Source organism: Stigmatopora argus, chromosome 3 (assembly GCF_051989625.1).
Source record: "Stigmatopora argus isolate UIUO_Sarg chromosome 3, RoL_Sarg_1.0, whole genome shotgun sequence".
NCBI lineage: Eukaryota > Metazoa > Chordata > Actinopteri > Syngnathiformes > Syngnathidae > Stigmatopora > Stigmatopora argus.
Window position 1 is genome coordinate 13,192,488 of NC_135389.1, and position 27,976 is coordinate 13,220,463.

Below are 27,976 nucleotides of genomic sequence, written 5' to 3' on the forward strand. Positions count from 1 at the left end.
TCGAGGTACCACTGTATTTATTAATTTATTAACTTTTTTATTACCTATTTATTTATCTAAAATGTCTTTTCCTGTGTCTGTCTGTGTCTGTCTGTATTCTCACCCTCTTGCTACTGTGACAATGACATTTCCCAAATACGAGATGAATAAAGTTATCAAATCTAATCTAATCTAATCTTTTGACCCATGGCCATGACTTCAACCAGATAACTTTAAGAAAATACTTACGTGTGAAATAACTTTTTTTTTTAAATCTGGGAGCAAATTAGCTACTAAACTGAAATTTTAGGAGAGCAAGTTAAAAAAAAAAATATAATAAAATAAAAAAAAAATCTAGCTCCGCACTTATTTTTACTTAATGAAAAAATCTGTTAAAACATGAAATTAATCCATGATATATATTCATTTTTTCATTTATAATAAATCCATCTTTTGATCCCTCAGAGTTTAATTGGATTGGACGACACTCCCCATCAATGGCATTGAATGAGTTGCATGTGGTATTGTTATTTTATAGCAAACAACATTTTAGGTTTTGACCTAATAATTACAATTGCAAACAATTTGACAAATCACTTAAGATTTTAAAATTGCAATTCTTAGATTTTTTTATGCAGTTTATTCCCCCACACACAATTTATTAACTTACAATGCTCTTACAATTTTTATATCATTACAATTACAGCCTTATTCTTTGTAAAAATACAACAGTATGAAATACGCCTTTGAGTTATGCCTGTTTCCGTGTTAAATTTTTAATACAAGCTCATATGTTAATTACAGTTTTTTCATGATTAATTTAAGAAAACAGTGAGCCTGTGATTAAAAAACCGTAACGTGATACGGAAATACTGAGATGAGGCTTAGATTGTGCAACCAAAAAAAAATTGTGATAATTAGCTGTTAGGCCTGAGTCAACAAATAATTGTGTAGCGCATTGTTATTAAAACCATAAGTAAATAACAATATTCCTGCTGTTATTATTGTCATGATTATCTCTGGTAATTGAAAAAGCTTATTTGCTGCTGTGATTAAGTTCAAAATATCAAACTATTAACAATTTGCAGCGTCGCACTCGGGGAATTTCTCACAATAGAGAAAAACTAGAGAAATTTAAAAACTTGCCAAAGCAAGTTTGACTGTACTAAAATAGCTCATTATTCATTTAAAGCAAGAAAAAGGCCTGTTAATAGCAAAAATTTGCAAAAGTTGCAAACAAATTAGATTTTAATATATAGCTCTCAGAATTATCTCTTACTACAAAAAAATAGCCCAATGTGATAAATTGACTCTCTCGATTGGGATTTTCTTGATATTTTTGCTGTGCAAAGCTTATTTATATAGCAGGGGTCGGGAACCTTTTTTACAAAGAGACCCATAAACAAATCATATTTTCTAATGTTATTCCTTGAGAGCCATACTCCAAATTTAAGTCAAAATACATGTAAATGGGTGCCTATGTTTTTAGTAATTTCACCACTTTTAAAGTAGAAAAAACTACTTTTGACATTCTTGTGCAGTTGGTAATAAGAGAGTATGCATTCCAGAAGAATCTAATGCAAAAAATGAAGATTAAAGCAGCTCTAGATGTAGTATCTGGTTTCCATGTTTTAGCTCACAGGTTAGCAGAGAGCCAGATCCACCCATCAAAAGAGCCACATGTGGCTCCCGAGCCATAGGTTCCCTACCCCTGATATATAGTATAGAACCTACTGTGTTTGTATTTTTTGCAATAAACCTCTGGATTAATTTAATTTTTATGTAAAAATAACAGCAATGAGATAAATTGAGCTCTCAATTGTGACTTTCTTGACTTTTATCTGGGCATTTTCCCTTTCTTGTGCAAAGGTTCGTTCATTAATGTCAAAATAAATACAAAGTATGCCAGCCCTCCCAGTCAAACTGTATTGGACGTCTATCATTGCCAATGGCAGGTTTTGTGATTACAATTAAAAAATATATATACATTTTAAAAACCCGGCTTTTTTACCCGCTTCCGAAAATGACGTGATCGGCCCCGATTCCCAATCACATGATTGGAATATGGGACATATCTTGTTAAAAATCTTCAATCCAAAAAGATCAGAGCTCACCGCGACACCTACATGAATAATTCAGCAATTTGTGCCCAGGTTCCCTAAAATATAATGAGACGCCTGATAGAAAAATATGTGAATCATCACAAAAAACAACGCGGGAGACATGAAGGGTCTCGTCGAAAACCCTCATCTGCTCCCCAGGCAGCAGTTGAGAGAAGACAATGAATCTGATTAGACAATCTGCCACCGATAGCACCCTTGACTCCAATGAGAATAACAGCTCGTGTATACGTATACTACAAAAATATAACCACCGGGTTACTGCTAAAGTGAATTCAGGTACATGAATAGGCCATTTCCATTCGCAGCCAACCAAGATGACTCCTCTCACTCCCTTTAAACGCATTCGCCTCCCATGGAGACGTCACCTTGACATCAGTGTGAGGAGAGAGAAATTAAAAAAAACGTGACATACACAAAAATAATTGATGATTAATAACCTACTCAAAAAAAACCTCACAGTCAAAATGGATTGGACATGTATTGCCGCTAATGGCAGTGAAACACAACCATTCACTGCCAGCTCACTATAAAAATACTATTTCATAAATTGAGAGTGTTTGCTCCCGACTAGCCAAGTGTTTGCACGCACCACCTGCTATTTTACTTCCATGGAGCCAAGGCCTCATTAAGCATCTTTGATTTTGAGCGAAATGATAATATGTTACTAATTAAGCAAGGTGTAGCCTAGCAAAGTGATTTAAGGGTGTTCAGACATGTTTTGTGTTCAAAATAATGGAAGGAGGAACCTCATTTTAGGTTCATGAAAAATGGTTAAAAGGTGATCGGAATTTTGGAGGTCAACTAATCAACATTTCACGTAGGTGACGGTGACAAAGCAAATGATTATTAACGCAGCATTAGTCAGATTATTGTAAATTCCTAGTTTGGGTCAAAATGTATGAAAAGGTGAATAGTCCAAATTTCAATGTTTTAACATTAACAGAGTTGTTATCATGTTTTGTTTCCTATGAAAATATTTCCAGTGCTGATAATGTCAGGCCAGACTTTCCAATTCTAACCTATTTTGTCTGAAAAATAATCTCTTTAAGAAAAAGGAGCAAACTAAATTGCTAATCACAGTTTTATAGCATCTCATCTTTCAATTTGCTCATATTTCACTCGTTCCGCCATAAGCTTTTATAATGAGATTCCGAGAAAAAACTCGCTTCAGAAACTTTCACGTGTAGGTTGACAGATACCAGGAGCTAGCTCTAATTTTACCGAAATACTCCAAATAAAGGTCAGAGGTCAATAATATCTTATGGCTCCTTTGGCCATTTTCTCACTTTTCAGATCTTGAATTTTTTCCATTTTGAAGAAGATAAAGTGGAAGCCAATTTTTTTTTAAGCAAATGCCTGGAACAGCTACAGAGGACTTTGTTCAATAAGATTTGTTACAGTACGCCATACAATAGAACGATGCACCTATGCATTTATTTGACCGGAAATAAGAAGCCTACTGTGTATTAAACTATAGAGTGGAGCAGGAGTCCAATCCATTTTGATGATTAGATCATGAATGATTGAGTTTCTTGTAAAATTGAATATTGTGGAATTCAATTCCATGGCAAGGCCGCCTTGCTTTGATTCAAATCAAGGGCCTCTGATCAAATTAATAAATAGCGCATACACATTTTGACCAAGCAATAACAAATACAAAGGCAAAGGCAAGTTTGACATTTTGTTGCTGAAATATTTCAGGCATTTTAAAGCGCAATTTTAAAGGCTTTCTTGGTTTTCCCATTCTAGGGGATGTTGTCATATTGACTCATGTTATTTCTTTAACAACAACTGTTGTTTGTCCTGGTTGACCTTTGAGATTTTTTGACGCTTAAAGCTATCGAGATGAACTCGACTTTGATCGTTGTTTGGCGTTTTGTTGATTTGATGGACAACGCATCGCTGCCATCCGAGTCAAAAAAGGATTAGACATTGATAGGCGCCAGTCGCACTGAAACGTGGTCATTGGACTGAATAATTGACAATAATTGATCATTGAGCGACTAACTATCTAGTTAGATCTATCTATCGACGTATAATGACAGAAATTGGCTTCCACTAGGTGGCAGAAGGAAGGGAGCCCAAGTGATCGACGACTTTTTCCTGACGTGATTTTTTTCTATTCTTCATGTTGACCGTCTCCCTAATGGTCGGCCACCACTGTCCTCGCCATTCAACTTTGGGGGGTGGGCCACGCACCCCAACTCCCAGCGTGCCTTGTAGTCAGATGCTTACAGATGGGTAAAAAAAAGCCGCAATTGGAAATCGGACGTGCCTACCAATACCGTTTTTTCTCCCCCCCCCCTCCGCTGTCCCCCCATTCTGGTCGATTCTCCCCACTCACCACATTCGCTTCCTGGGCGGAAGACAATGTTCTTTGTTGGAGGCGGTCACCCCCAGAGCCAGCTGCATCACCGTAATGTATTTCTGGTAATTCACCATGGTAGCGTCCACCGCCGCTACGGAAAATCCCAGGCAAAGAAAAGGGCAGGTGATCATAAAAAGGAGGAGCGGGGGTGGGGGTCTGGCTCTCTCGCTGGCTCTCTCGCTGGCTCTCTCGCTGGCTCTCTCGCTGGCTCTCTCGCTGACTCTCTCGCTGACTCTCTCGCTGGATCGCTCGCTGGATCACTCGCTACTTCCTGGCATCCGCCGCCTCGGCTGCGTCTCCCGGGCTCAGCGGCGCATCGCCATTTGCAGAGCCGAAGGACGGCCGCCGGAAAGCCGCTCCGAGGAGCTCGAGGCGAGGCGTCGTGCCGCGGCGACCCATGTCTGCAATGACACGCGCCGCCCTTCCATCCCCAAAGAGCTACCTTGCTTGCTCCTTTTCTACTGGCTGACTCCGTGCGTGCGCGCGCGTGTGTGCGTGCGTGCGTAGGCACGCGCGTTCTCAGACACCCCCCCTAACACGGTCCGGACATAGTGGGCTTCCTGCTGTTGCCTCCTCCCGCCGCCGAACTGCTCTTTACAAAAACGCTGCAGCATCCAACTGACGAAGCAGAGGGAAGGGGGGTGCTCGTTTCGTAAGTAGAGGTTGTAGTAGTAGTAGTAGTAGTAGTAGTAGTAGTAGTTAGGGGTGTCACCATCGCTTTCGCAAAGGGAGGGGGGTCAGGAGTCCAATAACTTTTATGCTGAAGACGGCCAATATGAGAGTGAGCATTCCAGGGGTGGATCTAAGGGGGGGGGACGAGGACTCTTGTGGGCCCCATCTTGCAGGGGTGTTTAGGGCAAGGAGAGAGTTAAAAACTGGGGTGTCCAAACATGCCAAAATGAGGCCAAAGTCGTATGGTGCGGTTTCAGCTTGATTTGATCGTTCATTTTCTGAACCGCTTATCCTCACAAGGGTCATGGAGGGTGCTGGAGCCTATCCCAGCTAACTACGGGCACCAGGTTGGGGACACCCTGAAGCGGTGGCCAGCCAATCGCAGGGCGCAAGGACGCTTACACTCTTATTTAGGGACAAGTTAGACTCAGTGTCCAACCAGCCTACCCTGCATATTTTTGGGGGATGTGGGAGAAAATCGGAGGACCCGGAATACTCTCCCACGGCGCCACAGACATTTTAACCAATCAGGTTTCTGCTAAAAAACACTTTGCAGCACCTGGCGGCAATCAACCAATTACGACTGACTGTGTGTAAATGCTCTTGACTTGGAGAGGCAGGCAGCCAATGAGTTAAAGGGGTCCCCAAAAAAGGCCTAAAACATGGATTGGAAGTCTGACACCATCCATGAAGCAAGACAAATTGCTGCCAACCAACAAAGTCCAAATTAATTGGATGACAAGCAAATGAGTGAAAATATGGTTAACATGAGCATTAAAAAATACTTAAATGGGACATCTACTGGTGTCAGTGGTTCGATCATAGTCAATCCTGTGTCTGGAGTTTGCATTTTCTCCCTGGGCTTGTGTGGGTTTCTCTGGGTAATCCGTTTTCCTCCCACATCCCCAAAACATGCAGAGTAGTCTGGTTGAAGACACTAAAATGCCCCTAAGTATGAGTGTGAACGTGAATTGCTGTCCGATTGACTGGCCACCGATTCAGGCAATACCCCGCCAAGTCAGCTGGGGTAGGCTTCAGGACCCCTCGCGAGGATCATCGGTTCAGAAAATAAATGGACTGGATGTCAAGTTGCAAATCTGCCAGTGTAAAGTGTTCAATAATTCATCTTAAATGACCGCTGCTGAACACGGCGGCCTTTTGCCGCGACGACTTAATCGATTGACTACAAATGGGTTCTTTTTCAGTCAATAGCTTTGTCCACTTTTGCTGTGGTAAACATGAGAGTTGGTCGATGGCCCTGTGGTTGTTGAAACAATCTAAACAAAGTATAGAATTCCTAGTTGTAGTAGCACAAATTCTACTCACCATCATTCATCTTAAATTCAATAATCAGGCTCTTCTTTTCAATCTAATAGAGTCATTCTTTCACCATTGACCCCCCCCCCAAACGCACACACACCGTAAAAACGCTCCATCACCTCCCACTGATGAGGACGCCATACTGATGATTTTCAAGACTAATGAGCAACTACAAATCCTCATTAGCGGACACGTGCGCCAATGAATGGAACAAAGTCGGTGGTATGGGTCACAGTTTTGGTTGTAATTCCATCATCTGACACAATAAATATTCACTTAGTCGGGTCCGTGCAATCTTATGGTGTCCAAGACACTTTGGATTTATAGAATTTTTTTGCTTAAATTTCAGTTGCTGAAATTTGTGTATATATATATATATATATATATATATATATATATATATATATATATATATATATATATATATATATATATATATATATATATATATATATATATATATATACACACACGTATACACACAATAAAAAACTATCTTATTTTTAGATATTGCAGCCAATGAAATGAGTTCAAAAAAGCCATTAGCCCTAAAACAACAAAAACGTTGTTCCCAGAGTGACCTTATCAGACGTTTTTCTCAGTCTGATGATGAAGTGTGTTTGTGTGTGTGTTTGTGTAATTGGGGGTCAGAGGTTGTGCTGCAGTCTGAGGCCTACTGCAGCAGCTCCTTCCACCCCTCCCTGCGACCACACAGTAACGACGCGGCCTGGCCAATCATTACCTTCCCCTTAGCGTATAGGAAACCACTGACTAGCTCGCACTTCATTGGCTGCCATTGCCCATTCGCTATCAAATCTCCCAGTTCAAATGGTTTGGATCTCCATCGCCGTCGATGGCAACCAACGAGCTAACGCGCTCTTCTCGCTCGTGTCGTAAATAGGCCAGTTTGTGAAAGTCGCCGTCTTATTCCCGCAGGAAGCCAAGCTGGCCCGAAGCCCTGAAAACCTCCACTCCGGCGACCCTGGTGATTTATTATTTTCCGAGCAAACAAAAGAGGAAGTTGCCAGCGAAAGGCCTTCTTCACATTGAAAGCACTGCAGCAAGCGGGATGAAATGCACACACGCGTGCACGCCGTCGCACCTCGGTTCTGTCGCAGTGCCTCCTCTGTATGTGCTACGAGGTGAGTCATCGGCACGTAGACGCGCAACCTCGCAGCTCGGGTTCAGCTCTGCCGGCCTCCGCCTCCCCGTCCTGCCTGGGGCTCATTTTGTCCACTTACGGACGAAGGAGTGACATCATCGCCGCCCCCTCGGGTCTTAACGCGCCACTCGCATCAGCAAATCACACACAAATATCCTTCGAGAGGAGAAAGTGATTTATGCAGTAGGGAATTTGCACGAGGGCGATCGAAAGCACATTACCTCACCAGATGGCGCTGTGTTTCTTTATCCCCAATGTGGATTTTAATTTAAATCGGAGCATTGAATTGCGAAATGAATGCGCCGGGGGTCGTCGGGTTAAAATGAAGTCCACGTATGATTTTTGAATGTTACCAAAGAAGACATTTTCTGGAATCTCACAGGTTAAAATACTGCATTCTACTGTGTTTTTAGAATAACGAGTAGTCGCTTTTTTTCAGTTGCCATCCATCTAAAGGCACCGCCATTGCTCTTACAGTGGCCTAAAATGTAAACTAGAACTAACGATATCACTCACATGGCATATGAATAAGGACCCAAAAACCGGTCCTACTGTATCTCAGAAACAATTTTAATTTTAATTTTAAACCGTCCCCAAATTTTTGAATGAACAAATCTCTACTGAGCAGCTTCCACTGTTCTATTTCCAGGAGAGAAAATATATGCAATTCATTACAGTTAATTTCATTCGAGTAATCACAATTAATATGCATATGTAATCATTGCCCAGCCCTAATTAAAATGTATATATATCCACTGAATATAAGTCTGCTCCATACCACTCTTGAATTCAATATCAGATTTTGTGTATGACCATGGGATTAATAACATGACACAGTGATTAAAATGTGTATTACTATATACATATAATAATGAATATAAAGAAGCTAACGAGTAACAAAACTCATCACCAGGCCTGAGCAATGATTAACCAAAAATTCTTGAATAGGCGCTGATGAATTGCCAAACAACAAAAAACAGACAAACAATAAAAACAAAAACAAAAAATTGATAATTGCGAATATGCCTTGATAATATAAAAATGTTCAGCTAACAAGAGAATTTTTTCCTATGAAGCTGACCAAAAAAATGACAGGTCAGAATAAGGCTGACAAAATCAATGACCTTGTTTTTATCCATTTAAATGATATGCTAAAAAGAGAATATAAATAAAGTTCCATTTCGAAGATAAATGAAATTGAACAAACGCCACTGCAAAACTACGATCCATTCCCATCCATTGCATTTTGTTAAATCATTCATTGAAATGCTCTTAAATCAGCAGATTAATTTCTGTTCAGATGAGATGACTGTTCTCAGCAACTCAGCCAATTAAAAAAAAAAAGTTTACTAAAGCAATATTTCAGCTGACAGCACTGAAACCAAATTCGGTCAATTTCACATCTGTTCCTGCCATGCTCTTTTAAAGGGCCACCGCTACCTTTGGTTCACTCCCACCCTTCTGATCCAGCACCTCCTAATCAATACAACTGCCAATCTCCACAAAACAAACGCCTCAGTGCGAAGGTTCCACCCAAAAAGACATTGTTCCTTGACGAGCGCGGCTCACTCTGCCACGCGCCGGCACGGCGGCGCCGAACCTCGAGGCGCTTGGTGTCCTACTTCCTCTCGGATTGAATAAACAAACGATTACGCTATTTTTCAGCCTCGATGTACGCCCACTCGACCTTGACGGACTGCTGACTTGGACCCAGCCGCGCGTTATCGCTCGGCGCGAAATAAAGTTAGGTCGCAAACAAGTCCGACCTTTCGAGGTTTGGAAGACGTCCAGAGAAAATCACGGCGAAGCGTATACGTTGGTAAATAATTCCAAGAGGACTTACATGGCCTTGAGAGTGGGCTCCGTGCTGTGTGGTGGCTCTCTGACCACTCTGTGCTGCGTGGGCTGTTTTGGTGGTGGCGAGATGTGTGTGTTGCTGTCATCTTGTCGAGTGTGTGCACGCTCAGGGCCTCGCCGACGGGCACGCCGTCTCAATGCTGACTTAGCTGTCGCGCATTAAAGAGGCCTCCTTAACGGTCTGGGGAGCATATCAACTAGTCTGTCCCGTCACTTTAAGCTCAAGCACCCCCACGCGCCAAAACAACGCCTCCACGCGGCCTCGCCCCTCCCTCTTCAGTGGTAGCTGTGCCGAGGGTACTCTCCGGGGGTCCGCCCTCACGCGGAGCTGAGCCGTCACTCAGCTGTGACGCAAAGAGTATACGCGTTAACTTCGATGTGACAAAGGCGAATCAGCCCGAAAGAAATGTTCCGTCATATTCAAATGTCCCTTTCCATGAGCGAGTGTCCAAGGGATTTGATTATTCGCTTTTAGCCCCCCTAATCGAAATGGTCTAGACTTCTTTTTGCCTCTATTGGACTGAAACGTGATCATCGACTGCCAACATTTCCTCTTTCAATAGTATTTTCAAATACAATACTAGCTTGTTTGTACTTAAGTTAACCCTCTCAGGGAGAGTGGTCACGACAGTGGATATCTTTTCAAAAGTTGACCTTTGAAACACTTGACCTTTAACGGAGCAAGCGACTTTTGGTCATTTAAGAGACGTCCAATCCCTGATCAGTTTCGACTTTCCTGTGTTGTCCCTGGGCCTGCGTGGGTTTTTTCCAAGTATTTCGGTTTCTTCCCACATAGCAAAAATGCTAGCCTGGTTCAACACTCTGAGGTCCCCTGGGGTTGTGGGTTCAATGACAGGTCAGTCCTCACTGTATGAGTTTGCATGGTGTCCTCAGGCTTGCGTGGGTTTTCTCCGGGTACTCCGGTTTTCTCCCACATTTCAAAAACATGCATGGTAGGCTGGTTGAACACTTTAAATTGCCGCTAGGTATGAGTCTGAGCGTAAATGAATGTCAAAAAATATTCTTTATTTCTATAGTAGAAATATAATATATAATAGTATCCTAGGCTTTATTTCTATTGTAGACTAGGCTTCTAAGCTAAATTTTCATGAAATAGTTTTTCTTCTAAAAAACACTGGATAGAACGAGACAAGCAATCTTACCTCGGGTCAGGGTATACTGGAGGTGGGCACATAGGTTCCCTTCCAGAACTGTTTGTGAGCATGGGAACCCCTGCTTTTTCTTCTTCTCCAGGAGCACCATCTATTTCAGCAAAAAAGGGATCCATCTCTAAATGTATGTACGCTCTGGCTATAACATTTTGAACTTAAAAAAAACTCCTGCATCATCATTTTATGAACTTTTTGGTATAATTGAAGAGGAAACTGTATTTTCATCACATTTTTAAAAAAATCCCATAATCCATAAACATTACATGAAATGTGAAACCTGCTAGATTAGGGGTGGCCAAGTCCAGTCCTCGAGAGCCCCTATCCAGTCTGTTTTCCATATCTCCCTCCTCTATTACACCTGAATCAAACGATCAACTGATCAGCAAGCTGTCCACAGGCTTGATAGCAATCCAGATGATTTGATTCAGGTGTGTTGGTGGAGGGAGACTGGATAGCGGCTCTCGAGAACTGGACTTGGCAACCCCTGTGCTAAGTTATCACCAGTGCCATCATCATATAAGGAAAAAACGCTTTTGGTTATTTTATGAATGAACCGAGGATAACTTTCTAAGAGTATTACGTATTCTGGCTGTCGGTAGGCTTTACGAAAACTTCATTTTGAGTCCGGGGTGACAAATAAAAGCTAACCCTTTTCATGACTAGAAAAGCATACATCAAAACATGTGTAAACAGGATAGTTGTAAAAAAAGAAACAATAAAAAAAATACCATAATGTACACATGATACAGCAGATATGAAATGATTTAAAGGGACAGACAGAATGAACAGGCATGAGTCCACAATCCAACAAGCGCTAACTGAATATAAATGCTACATGACTGGAGGTAGCATTACCATCCAATCAAGCCCCTTTTGCGCGCCGCAGACAGCAGACGCAGACGCCGGCCATATGCCGCCAGCGGCCCGTTACAAAGGCTGTCGGCTCACTAATCCCCTCAGCCATCCCCCGGTTTAGGAAGCTATTTTTCGCCTGCTCTTAGTCTGCACTGCTGACTTAACTTACTTAACTCGGGTCACCATTGATGGCGATAGACGCCCCTCCCAGTCAAATTAGATGGAACGTCTTTCACCGTCAATGAAACAGAAACAAACGTTATCGGTACCAGTTTGTGACCGTAACCTGTTCTTACATGTTGTGTATATATTGTAGTACTGCTTTAATGTGTAATCTTTTTTTTTTCCAAATCTGTCAGTCCTCTCCCTTTGAAGTGGAGTGAAAAACACACTATTAACACACTTGAGTTACACTTGTAAAGACAATAAATTCATTACCATCTCCGTCCAGGAGTAAGCAGGTCAGCAGGTGCGGGCAAACCTCCTCCAGTACTGAGCAGAAGGAGCAGAAGGCAGCGGGTTCTTTAGAAGACAGGCAGTCCAGAAAAATCTCCGCTCGCATCTTGTTGGACTCTTGCCCCAGGATTTCCTTGTACTCCCCGAGCGAGAAGACCTTATCGTAGACCAGGTAGGGGAGCACGGCGTTGACGTCCAGCTCGATTAGGAGTTTCTGCCTGTGCTGTTGGAGGAGCTGGGCGGTCCAGCGCGTCCTGCGTTTGGCGCCCGGTCTCCTGGCCGACCTCGGCTGCTGCACCTGGCACTGCTTCTTGTTCTTCCTCACGAACCACTTCTTCCTGGGGCTGCCGAACATCTTCAGGTGAAGCAGGCCCTCCAGCACTTCTTCCACAGCTTGGTCAGCGCACTTCCCAAAGGAAGGGAGGTGCATATTTCATGCCAGAGAAGCCACCGCGCCCGTAGAAGCGCCCTTTGTTGTTGTTGTTGTTGTCGTCGTCTGATTGAGGGCGAGACAATCTGGACGGTCGCTGATTTCTAGCTGGGTACTTACCAGGGCTAAGAAGATTAGCAGACTCTTAAAGACACCCATGCAAACGGTTAACACACGGAGCAGACGTACACATCTTAAACATTTCGATGATACGCCATTGGCTCTCGGTTCAAATTATTGGCGGGAATGTGTCGCGTCGTGGGCTGTGGGCTGGATTAGATCACAATACCAATAAACCGGGATTCCATATTTGTAAATATTTGCAGGGCACAACGATATAAACGAACTTTACGTCATAATGAATAAATAACAGGGTGGCCCGGATGACCGAGTGGTTAGCGCGTTGGCCTCACAGCTCTGGGGTCCTGGGTTCAAATCCAGGTCATCTCCATCTGTGTGGAGTTTGCATGTTCTCCCCGGGCCTGCGTGGGTTTCCTGCGGGTACTCCGGTTTCCTCACACATTCCAAAGACATGCATGGCAGGCTAATTGGACGGTCTAAATTTATGAGTATGAGCATGAATGGTTGTTTGTCTCATTGTGCCCTGCGATTGGCTGGCCACCAATTCAGGGTGTCCACCGCCTCTGGCCTGGAGTCGGCTGGGATAGGCTCCAGCACCCCCTGCAACCCTAATGAGGATAAAGCGGTTCAGAAAATGAGTTGAGATGAATAAATAACAACAGAAATGAACTGTCTAATGCCCCAATCCAATGACAGTCTGAAGTTTGTGTTTTTGTGAATTTTATAGTATTTAAATGAAGTATTGAAGAGATAAATGTTTATTTTATTTCATCACCACATGTTTATGATGTGTGGTGATTTATTGGACACTGGATTCCTGCTAGAGGGACATCTAATGGCTTTCATTTTAAGAAATATCAATTGAGTGTGCTTGATAAAATACATTAAAACGGATTGATAATTATATAAATGATTTATGACAATTCTTAAGTGACTATAATAGAAATTGTCATATCGTCCATGCGACATCCAGTGATGAGACCATGTCTTGGCCACAATGACACATCATGACTAAATCAGAAGTAAAAATCAGCTGACTGGAAGAAGGACACTTGGAGGGCAGCTTAATGTATTGAATTGAAAATCTCTAGAAAAAAAGGTAATGCTGCATAAAACAGGACGTCCTTGAGGAGCATTTTTAGATTGAGACAGCTCACTCTTTACCAGCAGAGGGTGTCATGGAATCAGTGAGATCAATAAAATAAATCCTTAAAATTTTGGACCAATAAATAAATAGCCAATAATTCAGTTCATTTCCATTGAGATTTTTTATTTAAAATGATTACAGTCAATATTGATTTTAATAAAGAAAATTAAACCAGAAGTTAGGAGGACAAAGAAAAACAAGATGGCTGGCCAAAAACAGGTGACTTGTCTCACAGTTTCAGGCATACAATTTAGAGGTCTACAAGATAATATAGCTAAATGTAATTATATTTTAAATATGTTGGAGATTTTAGAAGGCTCATCAAAAGCACATTAGGGAGAGCAATTTTCAATTTCTGATCTTGTTCCGGTTTCACTGGAATGGTTGATAAATTATGAATGGCATGTTGAGGGTCTTTGCTGGGTTGTATTGTCATCATCATATCTGAATTAATACATGAACTGTTAGCCTTTATGGTCACAATACAATGCCACAACATTGGCTATCTATCCCTTTTTTTTACGTTTCCTCCCTTTACAATACTTGACTTTTAAAAATTTGGAATAGTCCATAAAAGTTACCTCGAAGTTCCCTAAAGTGAAAGAAATTGACTTAAACTGAAAGCCAATTTTGAATTATCAAAGGGAATGATAAATAATGTTATTTATTTATTCAGGGTTAGCTTCCCGTCCAAGAATAACTGCTCTTCCTTCTGGGTGATATTTTTATGACTCAATGGATAAATGAGTCAATACATATTTTTGGAACTGGCAACCTGTACTATTGAAATGTTAGTTAATGTTTAATTCGTTCTAGATTTGTTTAGTGTTTTTAATAAAAGTATCTGATTACTTCCTTGTAGGACTTGCCTACTTCCTTGAAGAACGCAAATGCATCATCACTGATAATGAAAAGATAATGATGAGGAGGCTAGCTTGGTGTGAGATTTTAGTTTGTTTACCTTGTCGTGGTTATCTTGGAGTGATATAATCTTAAGTCTTCTATTTGCAGGTCATCAATTGCTCTATCAATGTAACGACAGCATACAAAGGCAGTTGTGGTTTTAACAGTTCCAAAGGTATTTGGAAAAAAAAAACATAGCACAAATACATGAACATAATTTCTCAATTTAAAAGTTCTCATAGTGATGCATAAACAGAGCCTGGTCTCTTTTGTTCATGTGCTGACAGGCTTTCTCCACATTCTTGGTCAGTCCTGGTGGCCCACAACTGAACACACCAATTCTGGTCACCTGCAGGAAATAAAGTGCATATTAGATTAGATTAGATTAGATCATTTTATTCATCCCATATTCGGGAAATTTCATTGTCGCAGTAGCAAGAGGGTGAGAATACAGACACAGGAAAATACATATTAGACATAAATAATTAGGTAATAAATAAGTTAATAAATAAATAAAGTAATTAATAAATATGTACATATATTAAAAATAATAATAATAAGCGTGTTGCAGAAATATATATATATATATATATATATATATACATATATATATATATATATATATATATATATATATATATATATATATATATATATATATATATATATATACATATACATACATACATTTTATCTTATGTATTGAATGTATGCATGCAAGGGGGTGCATTTTTTTGCCCCTAAAAAAGGGACTGACCTCTGGATGAACTTCCTGTAGTGAGCTGAAAAAGGACACGAAGGGTGGCCTGCCAAAATGGGTGACTGATTTCAGGCCAGTGAACAGGCTGCGGTTCCAAACCTTCTGGAAGTGACGCTCGCACACGTACTGTTGGCACATTAAGAAATAATACCCAACCAGAATTGCCTTTCTAGTTTTTTCTTTTTTTTCTTCATGATAAATAAAAGGTGGTTTCTTCACTCACCAGCATGGTGGTGCGAAGATCAAACTTCTGGGCCACCTGCGTGATGTAAGTGTGAACTGACAGCAGGTCCAATGTGTCCATCTCCTCCACCTCTCTGATGATGTCTGACACCCACTCAAACTGATGCTGCGTCCGCGTCACCCAGATAAAGTAGACCTAACAAAGATGCCTTAATAATCACGTGACCCCAGTCCCATACCTCTGGGTATTGACTGATGAACGGCTAGTGTACCTTCTGACACTGAATCTTTGACTTGATGGAGGATTTGAACACCAGATCTTTAAGGATGGAGGCAAACGGTGTGACGCCGATGCCCCCTCCCACCAAAACGGACACTTCAAAGTCAGTCCATTCCTGGTGTCCCTCGCCGAACGGGCCGTCCAAATACAGCTGATGTCAAAGGATCAGAATACCAGAACTCATTATTATAATTCTATTTTTTATTACATTTTTTCTATCTCTTCAACCAATGTGGGTCATTCCTAAATTGGAGATTTTACTGCGCACCCTTTAGATTCTAAATATACCAGTTTAATTTTATTTATTTCCAGCCTCCCTCTTGCCATTAAGATAATGATAACAATTGTCCACTGTCGAAAGGGTTGAAACACATTTGTGATTCTGTCAGTCATTATCATAAGTGAGTGATGTTAATTTTTACATTTGCTTTCTATAAACCATTTCCTTTAAGTGCGGCCTAAAGTAATAATAATATATGTACATGCCTTAAAGCAGATACTTAATTTCCTGGGAAATACATTTTGGACCTTAAATGCAGGTTTTTAAAGTTATGCTTTTGTCATTTTAAGCACAAACTCGTTGGCTACCATTGACGGTCTAATTCTCGCTGGATCTCGTTTTCAAGATGAGAAATACAAGACTGCGGGCTAAATTCAAGCTTCTTGTGCAGATCATATTCAATGATATTTTCCAAATTTGCTGCGGGTCAATAAAAACTGAACAGCGGGGCATAATTTGGATGTAAGGGGAGCGTCTCAAGAATAATCTTTAGTTAGTTTTTATCTTAACAGTATTTTTAGGTCAAGCGTATGTTCCCACCTTTGTGAAAAGAATTGGACAAAAGCCCTTGATGTAGATAATCATATCAAGTCTAGCACTTGAAAATAAAAGAGCAATTAACTTTGCCATTCACGGTAATTGACGTTCAATCCATTTGGAATGCTCAAAATGAAGTGGTTGTCTAACGCGGTCAATGTAGAACAAAGGAATGCAGATTTGAGTGACCCAAAGTAAGTCTTGCCTTTGGATAAGCGCAGATCTCAGTCCGAGTTTCTCCACTGTACAGTTCTCTGAGCTGGCTGGTCCAGGGTCCCACGGCCCTTATGTGCAGGCTGAGTGTCTCCTCGTGAGGGGCTGATGTGAGCGTGAATGGGTGGTACTCATCCGTGCCCAACATCAGGCACGCGATGCGGACCCACTGGCCCGAACGATACACAAAGCCATGTGGTCGCTTGAACTCCAGATGAGTGACGCCTGCGGGGGAGCACAGCCGAGCTTAGTGAAGACAATCATTATTGCTGGTGGAGTTGTTACCCGAGGCACGACCAATATCTTCCAGGCGAGGAAGCTGATCATTTGTAAGAACGAACTGAAAGTCACCTGAAGGCAGCAGTTCTGCTTTGATCACAGGAATCTCCACTTTCTTCCGGCTCAGACTGATTAGTTTGTCCAACAGGAAGAGCAACGCAGGCGGGATGAGGAAGATGTAGAAACGCGGTTCTTGAAGGAGACCGAAACTGCCATGGAGGATGGTCTGAAGGAACCACGACATGTAAGAAAATCCTACGAGCGAGCAATTGGGATTTGGCAAGCGGGGTAGATGGCTTACCAAAATATACACGACGACATAAAGGTAATGACTGATCCAGAACCCTCGGAAACTGATGCGGCGAAAATAGCGGGAGGCGAAAACGTAAATGAACGACAAAGTGAGGAGAAGCAGCACGCCGGTGAGACCTGAGATGAACACGGACAAATAAAGTGTGGAAGACGGTGAGAAGGTGGCGCTCTATTACGTTTCAGTTCAGAAGCATTGAGTACCTGGAACGGTTTGAAAGAACCACCATGACCATTTGAAAGGAAGTTCAGACCTAAAAAGACACAATGAGTAAAAAAACAGATCAGTGATAAATTAAAAAATATCCCACGGATTATATACAGTATGGCTTTTTAAGATGAGCTAGTATATGAAATTTTTGGCTGCTATTAATCCATCCGTCCAATTAATCTGTGGTTCAAATAGATTGGGCATCTATTGTTGTTAATGGATGTTTATTTGATATAAATCTTAGTCATCGTGTTCTCATTTGTGTTGTGGCCCAGCCAATGTTTTGTAAACAAGCAGGAGTCATCATGAGTCAGAGGTGCTCAAAGTATGGCCTGGGGACCAATGTGGGTTTGCACCATTGTTGGCCTGGGGGTCCACTAAGGTCTGCTCTGATAATTTTATTGCTATTAATTGTGAATATAAAAAAAGAAATACTTGTAATGTAAACATTTTCAATGCGGGAAAAAAGGAAGCCATTTTTTTAAGTCTGTAAAGTTAATTTTGCGATTTCAACATGCTGATTCCATTCGCAGCCAAGCAAGGTGACTTCTCTCACTCCCTTTAAATGTGTCACATTCTCATTTTCCAGGGAGACAGCTCCAGCCATGAAATCAAAAGGACTATTGTCACCTTGCTTGGACGGTGTGGCAACTGACACTGTGTGTTTGCGGGTGCCCTCGCTAGCTCATTCGACTCAGTCCAAGTGGATTGGACGTCTATTGAGGTCAATAGCACTGAACATTACCAATCACTGCTAGTGTTGAATTTTCACAACTTTGGAGATTCATTGTGTCATTTAAAAATACACACAGCATCATTGGCAACATTAGGAGAAAAAAAGAACAGGACATTACCCATTGTTACTTAAAAACGTGGGGAACAAACAAGCCAAGATGTTGAGGTCACTTATGGAGAAGATGTAGATGTTGACCACATGGCCCAAGCTGTGAACAACTACAAAAGATACTTACATTAAGCGCAACCTACGTATAGTATACGTTAGTCACAAAGTTAGAGGTGTCTGGCAACCTGCAAGGATGAGAGCCATCGCAGCTATGTGGCGATGAAGGTCAATGGCGGCATCAAAAGGGATGTATCGGTTGAGGAAAGTCTCTCTGCACATGGTGATGAGGTTGCGGCACACAGTGAGGAGCATGTAGGGAAACAGGAAGGAAATGGCAGCAGCCGAGCCGCGGGATACCACCACGCCCACTGCCGAGGTCTCGGGCATGCCCGTCGACATGGCCTGCAAACTATAGTCTGAAGAGCGCGTTGGAAATGAATTATAGGCTTAGCTTGTCCTGTTAAAGGACAACCGAGACGGTTTTCTCCTCACAGTAACATCTCTCGAACGCCACCCCAGCCGTTAAGCCGTAAACCACGATGACCCAAACCATATGCCGGCGGTAGTTCTCGATGAATCGTTTGAACTGTTGGATCTTCTGCCGGAAGGGGTTTCTTACGTAGGGGTCACGTCTGGGCTTAACGTAAACATTGCGAGTGTTTAAGTCAAACCTGGAATAAAACGGAGAGATTAAAAAACTTGGTTATAACCATTTCAAAAATGATTATGAGCTACTAGTCATCAACGTGGAAATGTGCACACTTTTTCCGTCGCCGCATATCCAGTCCTGCTTTGTCATTGCTGTAAAACCACAAAAAAAACTGATGTGAGGAAATGGAAAGATAGCGAGCTATAGGACAAGATGTCAATGTTCAGTTCTGCACTCCATTTTTTGGTTGGATACTTCTAAACAAGTTTTTGAGTGCTGTAAATTTATGTTTCTATAAGTAGGGTTTTGTACTGTTGAAACACCATTTGTAAAACTGTAATTAATGCTTAGTGGTTTAATGCTACGTCTTCATCTTCCTCGTTTATTATGATAATTGATTTTAAACATTTGAATTCCATTCAGAATATTGTCATCATGTTTATAGATAGCTAGCTAGGTATGTAGGTATATAGACTATTCTAAGATGTGTTGCTGCGGAGATATAAAAAATTAAAATTAAAAAAAGAGTACAAATTGTGACAACCAACCCCGTTCTCCCTACAATCCTGAGACATTTTTACCTGTTCATAGGGCAGATAAAGGAAACTCTCTGGTCTCGATTAAACACTTTCTTACTCTGATTCTCCCACCCTGTGTGGAAAACAATCCGAGTAATCAAACAGTAGTTTAGAATTGAGGCGAATGGCAAACAAAACCTTTTTAACCTTTGACATTGAGCTGGGCAAACTGCAGCACCCTTTCATGATCCCGCAGAAGAAAATGGAAGTCTTCCCACGAAATATTCTCTTTGTCGTTAAAGCCGGCGGCCTGCATGGTGGCTCTGATGGCATCTTCGGTCTGCTTCTTTGACAAAGCGCCATTGGAGATTTCGATAAATGACCTTGAAGCGATTGAAAAAAGATAATAATTCCGTATCAAATGTAAATTGATGAATGAAAAGGATGACTCGAACCTGAGCATCCTGGCAAATTCTTCTTTTGACAAATAACCCATTCCGCCGACGTCATACATGGCGAACATCAATTTGGACTTTTCCTCGGGAGTTCCTACGCAAACGTATACAACACACACTGGAATCTCATCGTGCAACATTAATTGCGCAAACCGATGTCAAATATGTTTACCCTGCATAAAAATGACAATCACGTCAAGAAACTCCTGGAAGGACAGGTAGCCATTCCCGTCTTTATCGGCTAGCGTGAACATGGAGTTTACAAAGAGGGAATCGGGTTTGAGGCCCAGGGCGTCAGCGAACTCTGCAGCTGTCAACTCGCACTGCAAAACTTCTTTGGCTTTCTTACTGGAAATGCTAGTTATGTCCCCAGCATCACACCGCTCTATTTCCAATACCTAAGCAACACAAACAGTCATATTTAAAGTATGCATGTGTGCAACGAGTCAAACTTTTTTTCACAGTTTGCTTGAGCCTGCGATTTATACTTACCTGCAACTTATATACAGTATTTTTTTCCCTTAAACAAAGAGATCAAGAGATTTGTAATATATTAAAGCTGGACGCCAATTTAGCTTGTTATTCACTGTTTTATTGCTATTACTACTACAATGTATGTTCTGTGTCGACACTACCTTCAACCTTGAAATGTCCAGAGATATGTTTCTTGCTACTTTTTTACGTGCTGGGCTGTTTTTCAAGTCTATCATCTGTGTCCGTTCAAAGAGATGAGTTTGTTTTATTTAATGATTTGTCTGACCTTATAAACGAAAGTCAGAGATTTGAATATGCCGATTCTATTCGCAGCTAACCAAGGCAACTCCCCTCACTCCCTCTAAATGCGGCACATTAAAATTTTGCAGAGAAAAGTCTCTAACTGCAGTAAATGTCATTGTTCATGTCATACTGCAATTGACAGTCATAGATGTCCAATCCATTTTGACCAGGAGACCTTACAATGATAATTTTCCCCCCAAAAGAAATTGGACTGACCACTTTCAACGGGATTCTTTTTCTTGTAAATCTATGCAGGATTCAACACTTAATTTTGAGTGATTTATGATTTTAAAAAAAAAGTATCTATCAACTAAACCTTGGCGAAAGCGTGTCGGATGAATGTTTCCACAATTTGCGCCCTCTGCTCTCCTGTTAACGCCTCCTTCAGTAACTCCTTCTCGCGGACCTCCTGGACGCTAATCCCACCTCTGTTGTCAATCAGGCACTCGAGGAATGCGGTACGTTTAGCCTCGTCATCAAAAAATAGGACCTGGAGCACAAAAGGAAAGCAGGGATGAGAGGGTGTTGGAGAGATAAAGAAGTCTTTATCGCTTCTGCTTATTCCAACCAGGTCAGATTCTTTGGGCACTCTAAGAAGGAGAGCTTTCTGCTGGAAGTCATTGGAGATGTGAACATCAAGGCCCCGTTGTCTGTTCAAATTTAGACACCGAAGAGGGGTTCCAGATCTGTCACTAATCTGCAAGTTCCTCTCCTCCGTGACCTCTATGCGGACCGGATGCAGAGGCTTTTTATAGTTCTGCCACTCATTGGCTTAGGAGGGAGAAAAAGGTGATGTATGAGACAATGATTTTTCACAAAACACACAAGAATCTCAGTAAATATCTGACCAGCGAATCCTGAAATTGTCGCGTCAGTTCTTCCATTGGGATTCCTTCTTTTTGTGAACTTTCTGTAGTAGTACTTGCGATGATATGCCACCGTAGAAGCCACGAGATAACTCACTGCGACGGGATTGGGATTAAAGGGAAAGGCAATACCTTTATCAGAGGTTTACATAATACTTAGTAAATACTTTGAACAACATGAAGGTGCCATTAATATGAAAGCAGTTGCCAAATAGACAGAGGTGATTGCATGAGACTCACCAACAGGGAAGAGAAAGAGTGAGATAATACACATCCCAAATCCAACTTTGCTCCCATCAAAGTAATTGAGTGTGGTGGCATTAGTGCAAGGATGGAGCATGGACGCTTTCAGCTGAGTGGGTTGAGGACAAGGATCACCTGAGGGCAAAAGATCATTCTCGTATATTCAGTCCCCTCCAATTTACGTTAGATTAGAACTTTATTTCATCCCGTATTCGGGAAATTTCTTGGTTGCAGTAGCAAGACAGACACAAGACACAGAAGACATTGTAGACCAAGGTAAAAAACTGGAGCCACACACAGGAAGTCCACAAGGTGGGGACCTTCTGCAGACTGAGACTGAGGTTACCGCACAGTCCCTCAGTAGTCTGGAGGTTTTAAAGATCATCTTCCTTGCCTAGATTCTAGACCTAGACCTTAGTCCATAATTCAAAATCAGCCTACCAGGCTTCCAGAAGAACACATTTCTTTGGACATCAGACTCGTCAGCGTTCATGACCGCAATCAGGACGTCGCGAAAACTCACGTTACGGATTTTTTGGATGTCGTCATCTGTGAACAACCTGAGAAGAGAATTTACAATGAGTATTCATGATGATGGCCCACAGAAGTGCTAATGACACGTGTCAAACACAAGGCAAACAAATACATACATTTTAAAATAAATTTTTTTTTTTGTTTTAATTAAAAAACAAGCAAAACACAATACTGTTTTTTTATTTTTTAAAATGTGGCAAAATTACAAAGTCTTAAAAAATATATTTTCTGTGACTTTCCCTTTTAAAATCAGAATAAATCAAATAAAATAATAAATGATATATACAAAGAAAACCAGCACTACGATGTGCGTCCAACATTTGACAATGGGAGGAGCTCACCCGTTGTGTTTGTTCTCAAACCAAAAGCGATCACCATTTCTTATGCGTTCAAACTGGTCCAGGATTATAGCAGAGAAAACTGGACCTGGACCACCCACTGACTCTAGCAGACCTCCAGGGAAGAGTTCTAATTTGGAGATGTCGCCGTGATAAATTTGCGCAACATCTTGGAGCAACTGTTAAACAATATACTGAGTTATTCACATGATTTTTTTTTTCTTAGAAAAGAAAAATTCTGCATTTTACCTTTGTGTTGGCTTTGTTCAACTGAGGATTAATGTCTTGAAACCTATTTACAGGAGGCAGATTCAGAGCCTGCCTGACTTTGGCATAGCTACCCAGCCCAAAGTCTCTCCCCCTTTGGACAGTCAGCGCCACCAAATCAGTGCGAGTGAACTTAAGCGGTCCGTACATGAAGTCTGTCAAAGATTAGATGAGATTCAGAATACTAAAAAAAAAAAAAAGTCAATATTTTCTTGCCATCATTTCACGCCCTTATTTATCACCTCTTAAATCCTCCACAACAATGTGGTCCACTTCCTCTGCAATCTGAGAGGCCATGCCCAGGAGGAGCTCATCCACATCGCTGCTTGTGTTCACATTTATCTCCTGATCACAACAAAGGATGGCATACATTTATTTACACATACATTTTCAATTTCACATCATGTTATGTTTAGAAAGGCGGCCCGGTGGAGCGTGGAGAGGCATCGGCCTCACAGTGGGGGGACCTGGGTTCAAATCCAGGCTGGTAAACCTGTGTGGAGTTTGTATGTTCCCCCCGGGCCTGCGTGGGTTTTCTCCGGGTACTCCGGTTTCCTGCCAAATTCCAAAGACATGCATGGTAGGCTGATTGGACACTCTAAATTTCCCCTAGGTATGGGTGTGAACGTGAATGGTTGTTTTTCTCCTTGTGCCCTGCGATTGGCTGGCCACTGATTCAGGCCCGGAGTCAGCTGGGATAGGCTCCAGCACCCCCCGTGACCCTAGTGAGGATAAAGGGGTCCAGAAAATGAGAAGAGATGAGTTATGTTTAGAAGATGAGAGAGTCAATGGTACCTGACGTTTCCAAAAGCTGTTGCAAAGTCTCAAGGCTGGAGACCAGCTGCCGTCGGCGTTCACGGTCTCTCGGAAATGGCAACTCCGGTTTCTGGAGGAAAGGATTTGTGTCATCACTCATTTGCGACTCATATTAAAAAAAGACATTTGCAATTTCAAAATGAGTACCTCATGTAAACACCAGGAGGGGCCATAGTGATAACTAATCCCATGGCGGCCTGGAACTCGGGGGAGACAGCCGGGTCGACAAACTTGCGATAACCTGCACACAGGATTCCAAATTTGACATGATACATTTTATCTCATAAGCAGGCTCTTAGCACATAGACATATTCCACATATAATATTATTATTATTGTAAAGCATCTGTGCAGGTACTTTAAACATCTTTAATAATTTGCTAAGCAAAGCATGCTTCATTGCAGGCAAAGGCATGAAATTAGGGCTCAGGAACCTTTTTTGACAGAGAGAGCCATAAACAATCCCTATTTTCAAATGTTATTCCTTGTGAGCCGTACTATGAATTTAAAAGTAACAATATATGATTTTTTTTTTATATTTTGACATAACATTGTTACACAGCCTTTTGCACCCAACAAAAGAGCCATATGTGGCTCCAGAGCCATAGGTTCCCTACCTATGCATTAAATTATATACTAATTTTCCTTTATTTAAGCAAACAAAGCGTTCTTGGTTGCAGCGCAGAAGCACACACTCCATTGCAGCAAATGATAACTACGCTTCCTACAAAACACAAGATGTCACTTATACTAAAACAAAGGGCAATATTTTGACAATATATAACTTTAACTTTAGGCGCTCATTCAACTGAGAAACACTTTTTTTTGGTTTCACCTGGCCCAGACTCGAGATCATTTACGTGTATTCTTACCTGAATAAGGAGGAAGAGTTCTGCCCCCCAGGAATGCTGGCAGCCATTCATAAAGAGCAATGTTCTGTTTTGGAGGATGAGACACTATTGTTATTGTCCAGAAAGAAGTTTATTTACGATGGTTGTTTATGAGCCACACTGTTTTTTTTCTCCAGATCACTTACATCAAATGTGACCAGTAGATTTTTGTATGAAAGGATAATGAAAATGACATAAGTGGGTCAAATCCTTTTTTTTGAAGAGAGGAAATAGTATTGAATGAAAACCTGGAAAATAGCCACAACTGTCTTCTTGGCATTTTGAAACAGCTCTTCGTCCGACCATTGCGGGTGCTCATGATGCATTTTGAAGGCTAAATAGTTGTGGTAACGGAACCAAATGATTCCTTCCGCTGCCGTGAAAACATTCTCGTTGGCCCAAGCATTTCCCAACTCTAGACACAAAGATGAGAGATGTGTCAAAGTGGCGTCCCGGGGGCCAAATCTGGCCCGCCGCATTATTTTGTGTGGCCCGGGAAAGTAAACCATGAGTTCCGACTTTCTGTTTTAGGATCAAATTAAAATGAAGAGTGTAGATGTATATTAAATGTCCTGATTTCCCCCCTTTTAAATCAATAATTGTAAATTTTTAATCAATTTTTTCTGTGTTTTTAGTTCAAAAATCATTTTGTAAAATCTAAAAATATATTTTAAAAAAAGCTAAAATCAACATTGTTTTAGATCTATAAAAAACTGAATATTCAGGACTTTTAATCCATTTTAAAAAAATCTAAATAATATAGCTAAAATGGTCCGGCCCACGTGAAATCAAGTTGACATTAAAGCGGCCCGCGAGCCAATCCGAGTCTGACACTCTTGCATTATACCATCAATTTTAAATGTTTGCATTACCAATATCTGTAACAAATAATTGCAATAGTTGTAAATATGAACAAAAGCAAAACATTGAACATGATTGGATGTATTGGACCAATATCCTCAGCCAATGAGTGCACTCTATAGAGTTCAAGTCATCAAATCCATCTTACCATAGAGTCCCCACGGTCCGTTATCACCCGTTGTGGGGTCAGCAGCACTCCACATGAGAGTATGTCCATTTGCTTGTCTTGGCATGTTCCCCTCCAAGCCAGAGGCTAGGAGGCCATTAGAAAAACCTCTTAGGGAGTCTGACCAGGAAGTGGACGGGCCATAGATAGAACTGCCATCAATCCAAGCTGTGACTGTGTTGACCTTGAAGTGCACAAAAATAGCATCCCCATACTTAAAATGCAGTTATATGTAGGATATCATTATATATATATATATATATATATATATATATATATATATATATATATATATATATATATATATATATATACATACACATATATATATTTTTTTTTATTTTATTTTTTATTTTTATAAATGTATGGTCCAAATATCAATTAATAATTCCACTTTCACCTGTGTGCGAGGGTTGCCGGGACTCTGGCCTGTGCTTTTGTCCCATAAGACTCTCATATAGGGCAGCAGAACGCTACCAGTCCCATCCGGGTCAAAAACAGGGTCCCCTTTAGGGACATGGATGTTCATAAATTCTGGTGGACACCCAGGAGTCCTTGAATTCGTGATTTCAAACACCACATGGTAACCTGAAACGCAAACCATTCATCCATTTCAACATAAATAAATGATCAAGCTCTATAATAAATAACCTGTTAAGAAAATCATCAATTTTGGAGAGTATTTCCTCCAGTTTGGGCTAAAAAGTATTTGCTCTTTATTTGGTGCCACTTACTGTAAATCAGGACTGCTCAAACTGTGGCCCCCTGTACACTTTAATGGTCCTCAGAAAATGATGAAATTGGCCCATAAAACAATCCTAAATTCTTTATCATTATTTTCTAATGTTTCATATGTCAAAATGATTATATATGACAATTATTTGGCCATTGGAATTGCAGACGGTGCACATTAAGCGACTTTTCTTTTTAGACGTGGGAGAAAAGTGAGAGATCCGATCATTTTGTAAAATCTAAAAATATATTTTACATGCTATATATTTACCAAAAAACAAAGACAACACGGTGTGGTTTTGTATGGAAGGCAAACCGGAAGAACCAGTGCTGAGGATCCGGCTCAGGCTTCTCGGATTGGGCAGCTCGGGCTCACGCTCAACTTGGTACACGCCATCCCGGAAATTCGCGGGCACGAGACGCATCAGGTTGGAGCCTGCAGGGAAACATAAATGTCAATAAAAAAAGGTTCATTTCTTTATTTTTCCTCACACCTTCCCTTTTTCTAAGCTAAGCTGATTAATTGTTTAGGGCAAGGGTGTCAGACTCGGGTTGGTTCGGTTAGTTTTTTTTTATTGTTTTTATTTTTATTGGTTTTGATTATTGACTTTTTAAGACATTTCATTCAATTAAGAAGGGATTTTTGCTAATAAAAATGTGGAAAAAAACCTAATAAACATTCTCTTTCCATTCCTTCTAATGTTTGCATCCTCAACTAATCATGGAGGGCATAATTCAAGTTTTAGAATGAAATTTGACCTGTCCAAACAAAATGCGATTGCCTCATTATGACATTATTTTCATCATAAACCCTGACAGGCAATAGTATTTTGCAAACTTTAGCATTAAGAGCCACTCCTACCGCAATAAATCAGCAACAGGAAAAGTTGTCCACGTTATGCTTGGAAGTCAAACTGCTTCCTTATCGGTACAATAATTTTCATTTTTATTGTTTCTTTTTTGACTCACCCGCTGCTCCGCGTTTAGGACAACCTAAGCTGTTGTACCAGCCGTCAAAGCGAGGAGTTTCCCACGTTATTTCACAGCGTGAATCTGCTCAAAAGATAAACCAGCAACAGGCGTTTTATCAGTGACCTCGTTGTCGGGATTAGAAGCCGTTTTTGTTTCCGTCCACTCACCGACAATGAAGAGCCAAGCAAAGAGTGAGCAAACACTCCAAAGGCCTTTACGCAATTCCATTGATGCGGAGAGACTGCTGAGCTGAGTCTGCAACCAAGAACCGTGGAGGACTTCAGGTAAAAAGTTCAGGTAAAGTCAAGACAACCTCACATTTACGCATCTCTATACCTACTGGAAGGATTGACCTCTTGACACAGTAGAATATGCTATATTTTTTGTTCTGTTTTATGAGAGGTAAGTACGTAAGCGTATTGTATTCACTGTAATTTTAAATTAATTTATTTTCGGGGTTGTTGTTTTTTAA

General features: G+C 41.0%; 2 protein-coding genes and 1 long non-coding RNA gene across 16 annotated transcripts in view; 1 reads left to right on the top strand and 2 right to left on the bottom strand.

Moving 5' to 3' along the window:
- Nucleotides 1-12,484, bottom strand: part of tjp1b (tight junction protein 1b) — a 58,138-nt gene extending 45,654 nt beyond the window's left edge. For 6 of the 14 annotated variants that reach the window (XM_077595268.1, XM_077595266.1, XM_077595267.1 and 3 more), the window contains exons 1-2: nt 11,947-12,484; nt 10,645-10,744 (exon numbers count right to left, since the gene is read on the bottom strand). In XM_077595268.1, coding sequence (XP_077451394.1) covers nt 10,645-10,744; nt 11,947-12,394 — 548 coding nt within the window. In that variant the 5' untranslated portion in view covers nt 12,395-12,484. Of the gene's footprint in view, nt 1-4,446; nt 5,052-9,467; nt 9,669-10,644; nt 10,745-11,946 lie in introns of those variants that run through there. The other 8 variants (XM_077595276.1, XM_077595279.1, XM_077595275.1 and 5 more) reach the window with 4 other exon arrangements.
- On the top strand, nt 4,586-14,483 carry LOC144070834 (uncharacterized). The gene is made up of 2 exons (XR_013299466.1): nt 4,586-5,122; nt 7,399-14,483. It is a non-coding gene; the product is annotated as an uncharacterized LOC144070834 (long non-coding RNA).
- Nucleotides 13,729-27,649, bottom strand: duox (dual oxidase). The gene is made up of 32 exons (XM_077595281.1): nt 27,502-27,649; nt 26,804-26,968; nt 26,201-26,388; nt 25,783-25,984; nt 25,022-25,188; nt 24,756-24,819; nt 24,032-24,125; nt 23,864-23,954; nt 23,311-23,413; nt 23,051-23,223; nt 22,805-22,980; nt 22,371-22,489; nt 21,927-22,064; nt 21,669-21,782; nt 21,389-21,591; nt 21,137-21,310; nt 20,216-20,441; nt 20,044-20,137; nt 19,796-19,971; nt 19,652-19,721; nt 19,184-19,222; nt 18,914-19,092; nt 18,607-18,837; nt 18,432-18,531; nt 17,571-17,620; nt 17,359-17,486; nt 17,130-17,283; nt 16,771-17,003; nt 15,741-15,899; nt 15,509-15,664; nt 15,283-15,411; nt 13,729-14,874 (listed from the first exon to the last, which is right to left on the bottom strand). The coding sequence occupies exons 2-32, from the start codon at nt 26,955-26,957 to the stop codon at nt 14,752-14,754; spliced, it is 4,407 nt and encodes a 1,468-aa protein (XP_077451407.1). The 5' UTR covers nt 26,958-26,968; nt 27,502-27,649; the 3' UTR covers nt 13,729-14,751.
- Nucleotides 27,650-27,976: the final 327 nt, after the last annotated feature.

Bases quoted from the DNA above. Each gene is read 5' to 3' on its own strand.
- duox (XM_077595281.1), bottom strand. From the start codon at position 26,957: ATGCGTCTCGTGCCCGCGAATTTCCGGGATGGCGTGTACCAAGTTGAG. The intron at 25,985-26,200 runs GTGAAAGTGGAA...GTGCACTTCAAG, and splicing joins CCGGCAACCCTCGCACACAG to GTCAACACAGTCACAGCTTG. The intron at 22,981-23,050 runs GTAAAATGCAGA...ATTGTTTAACAG, and splicing joins TGAACAAAGCCAACACAAAG to TTGCTCCAAGATGTTGCGCA.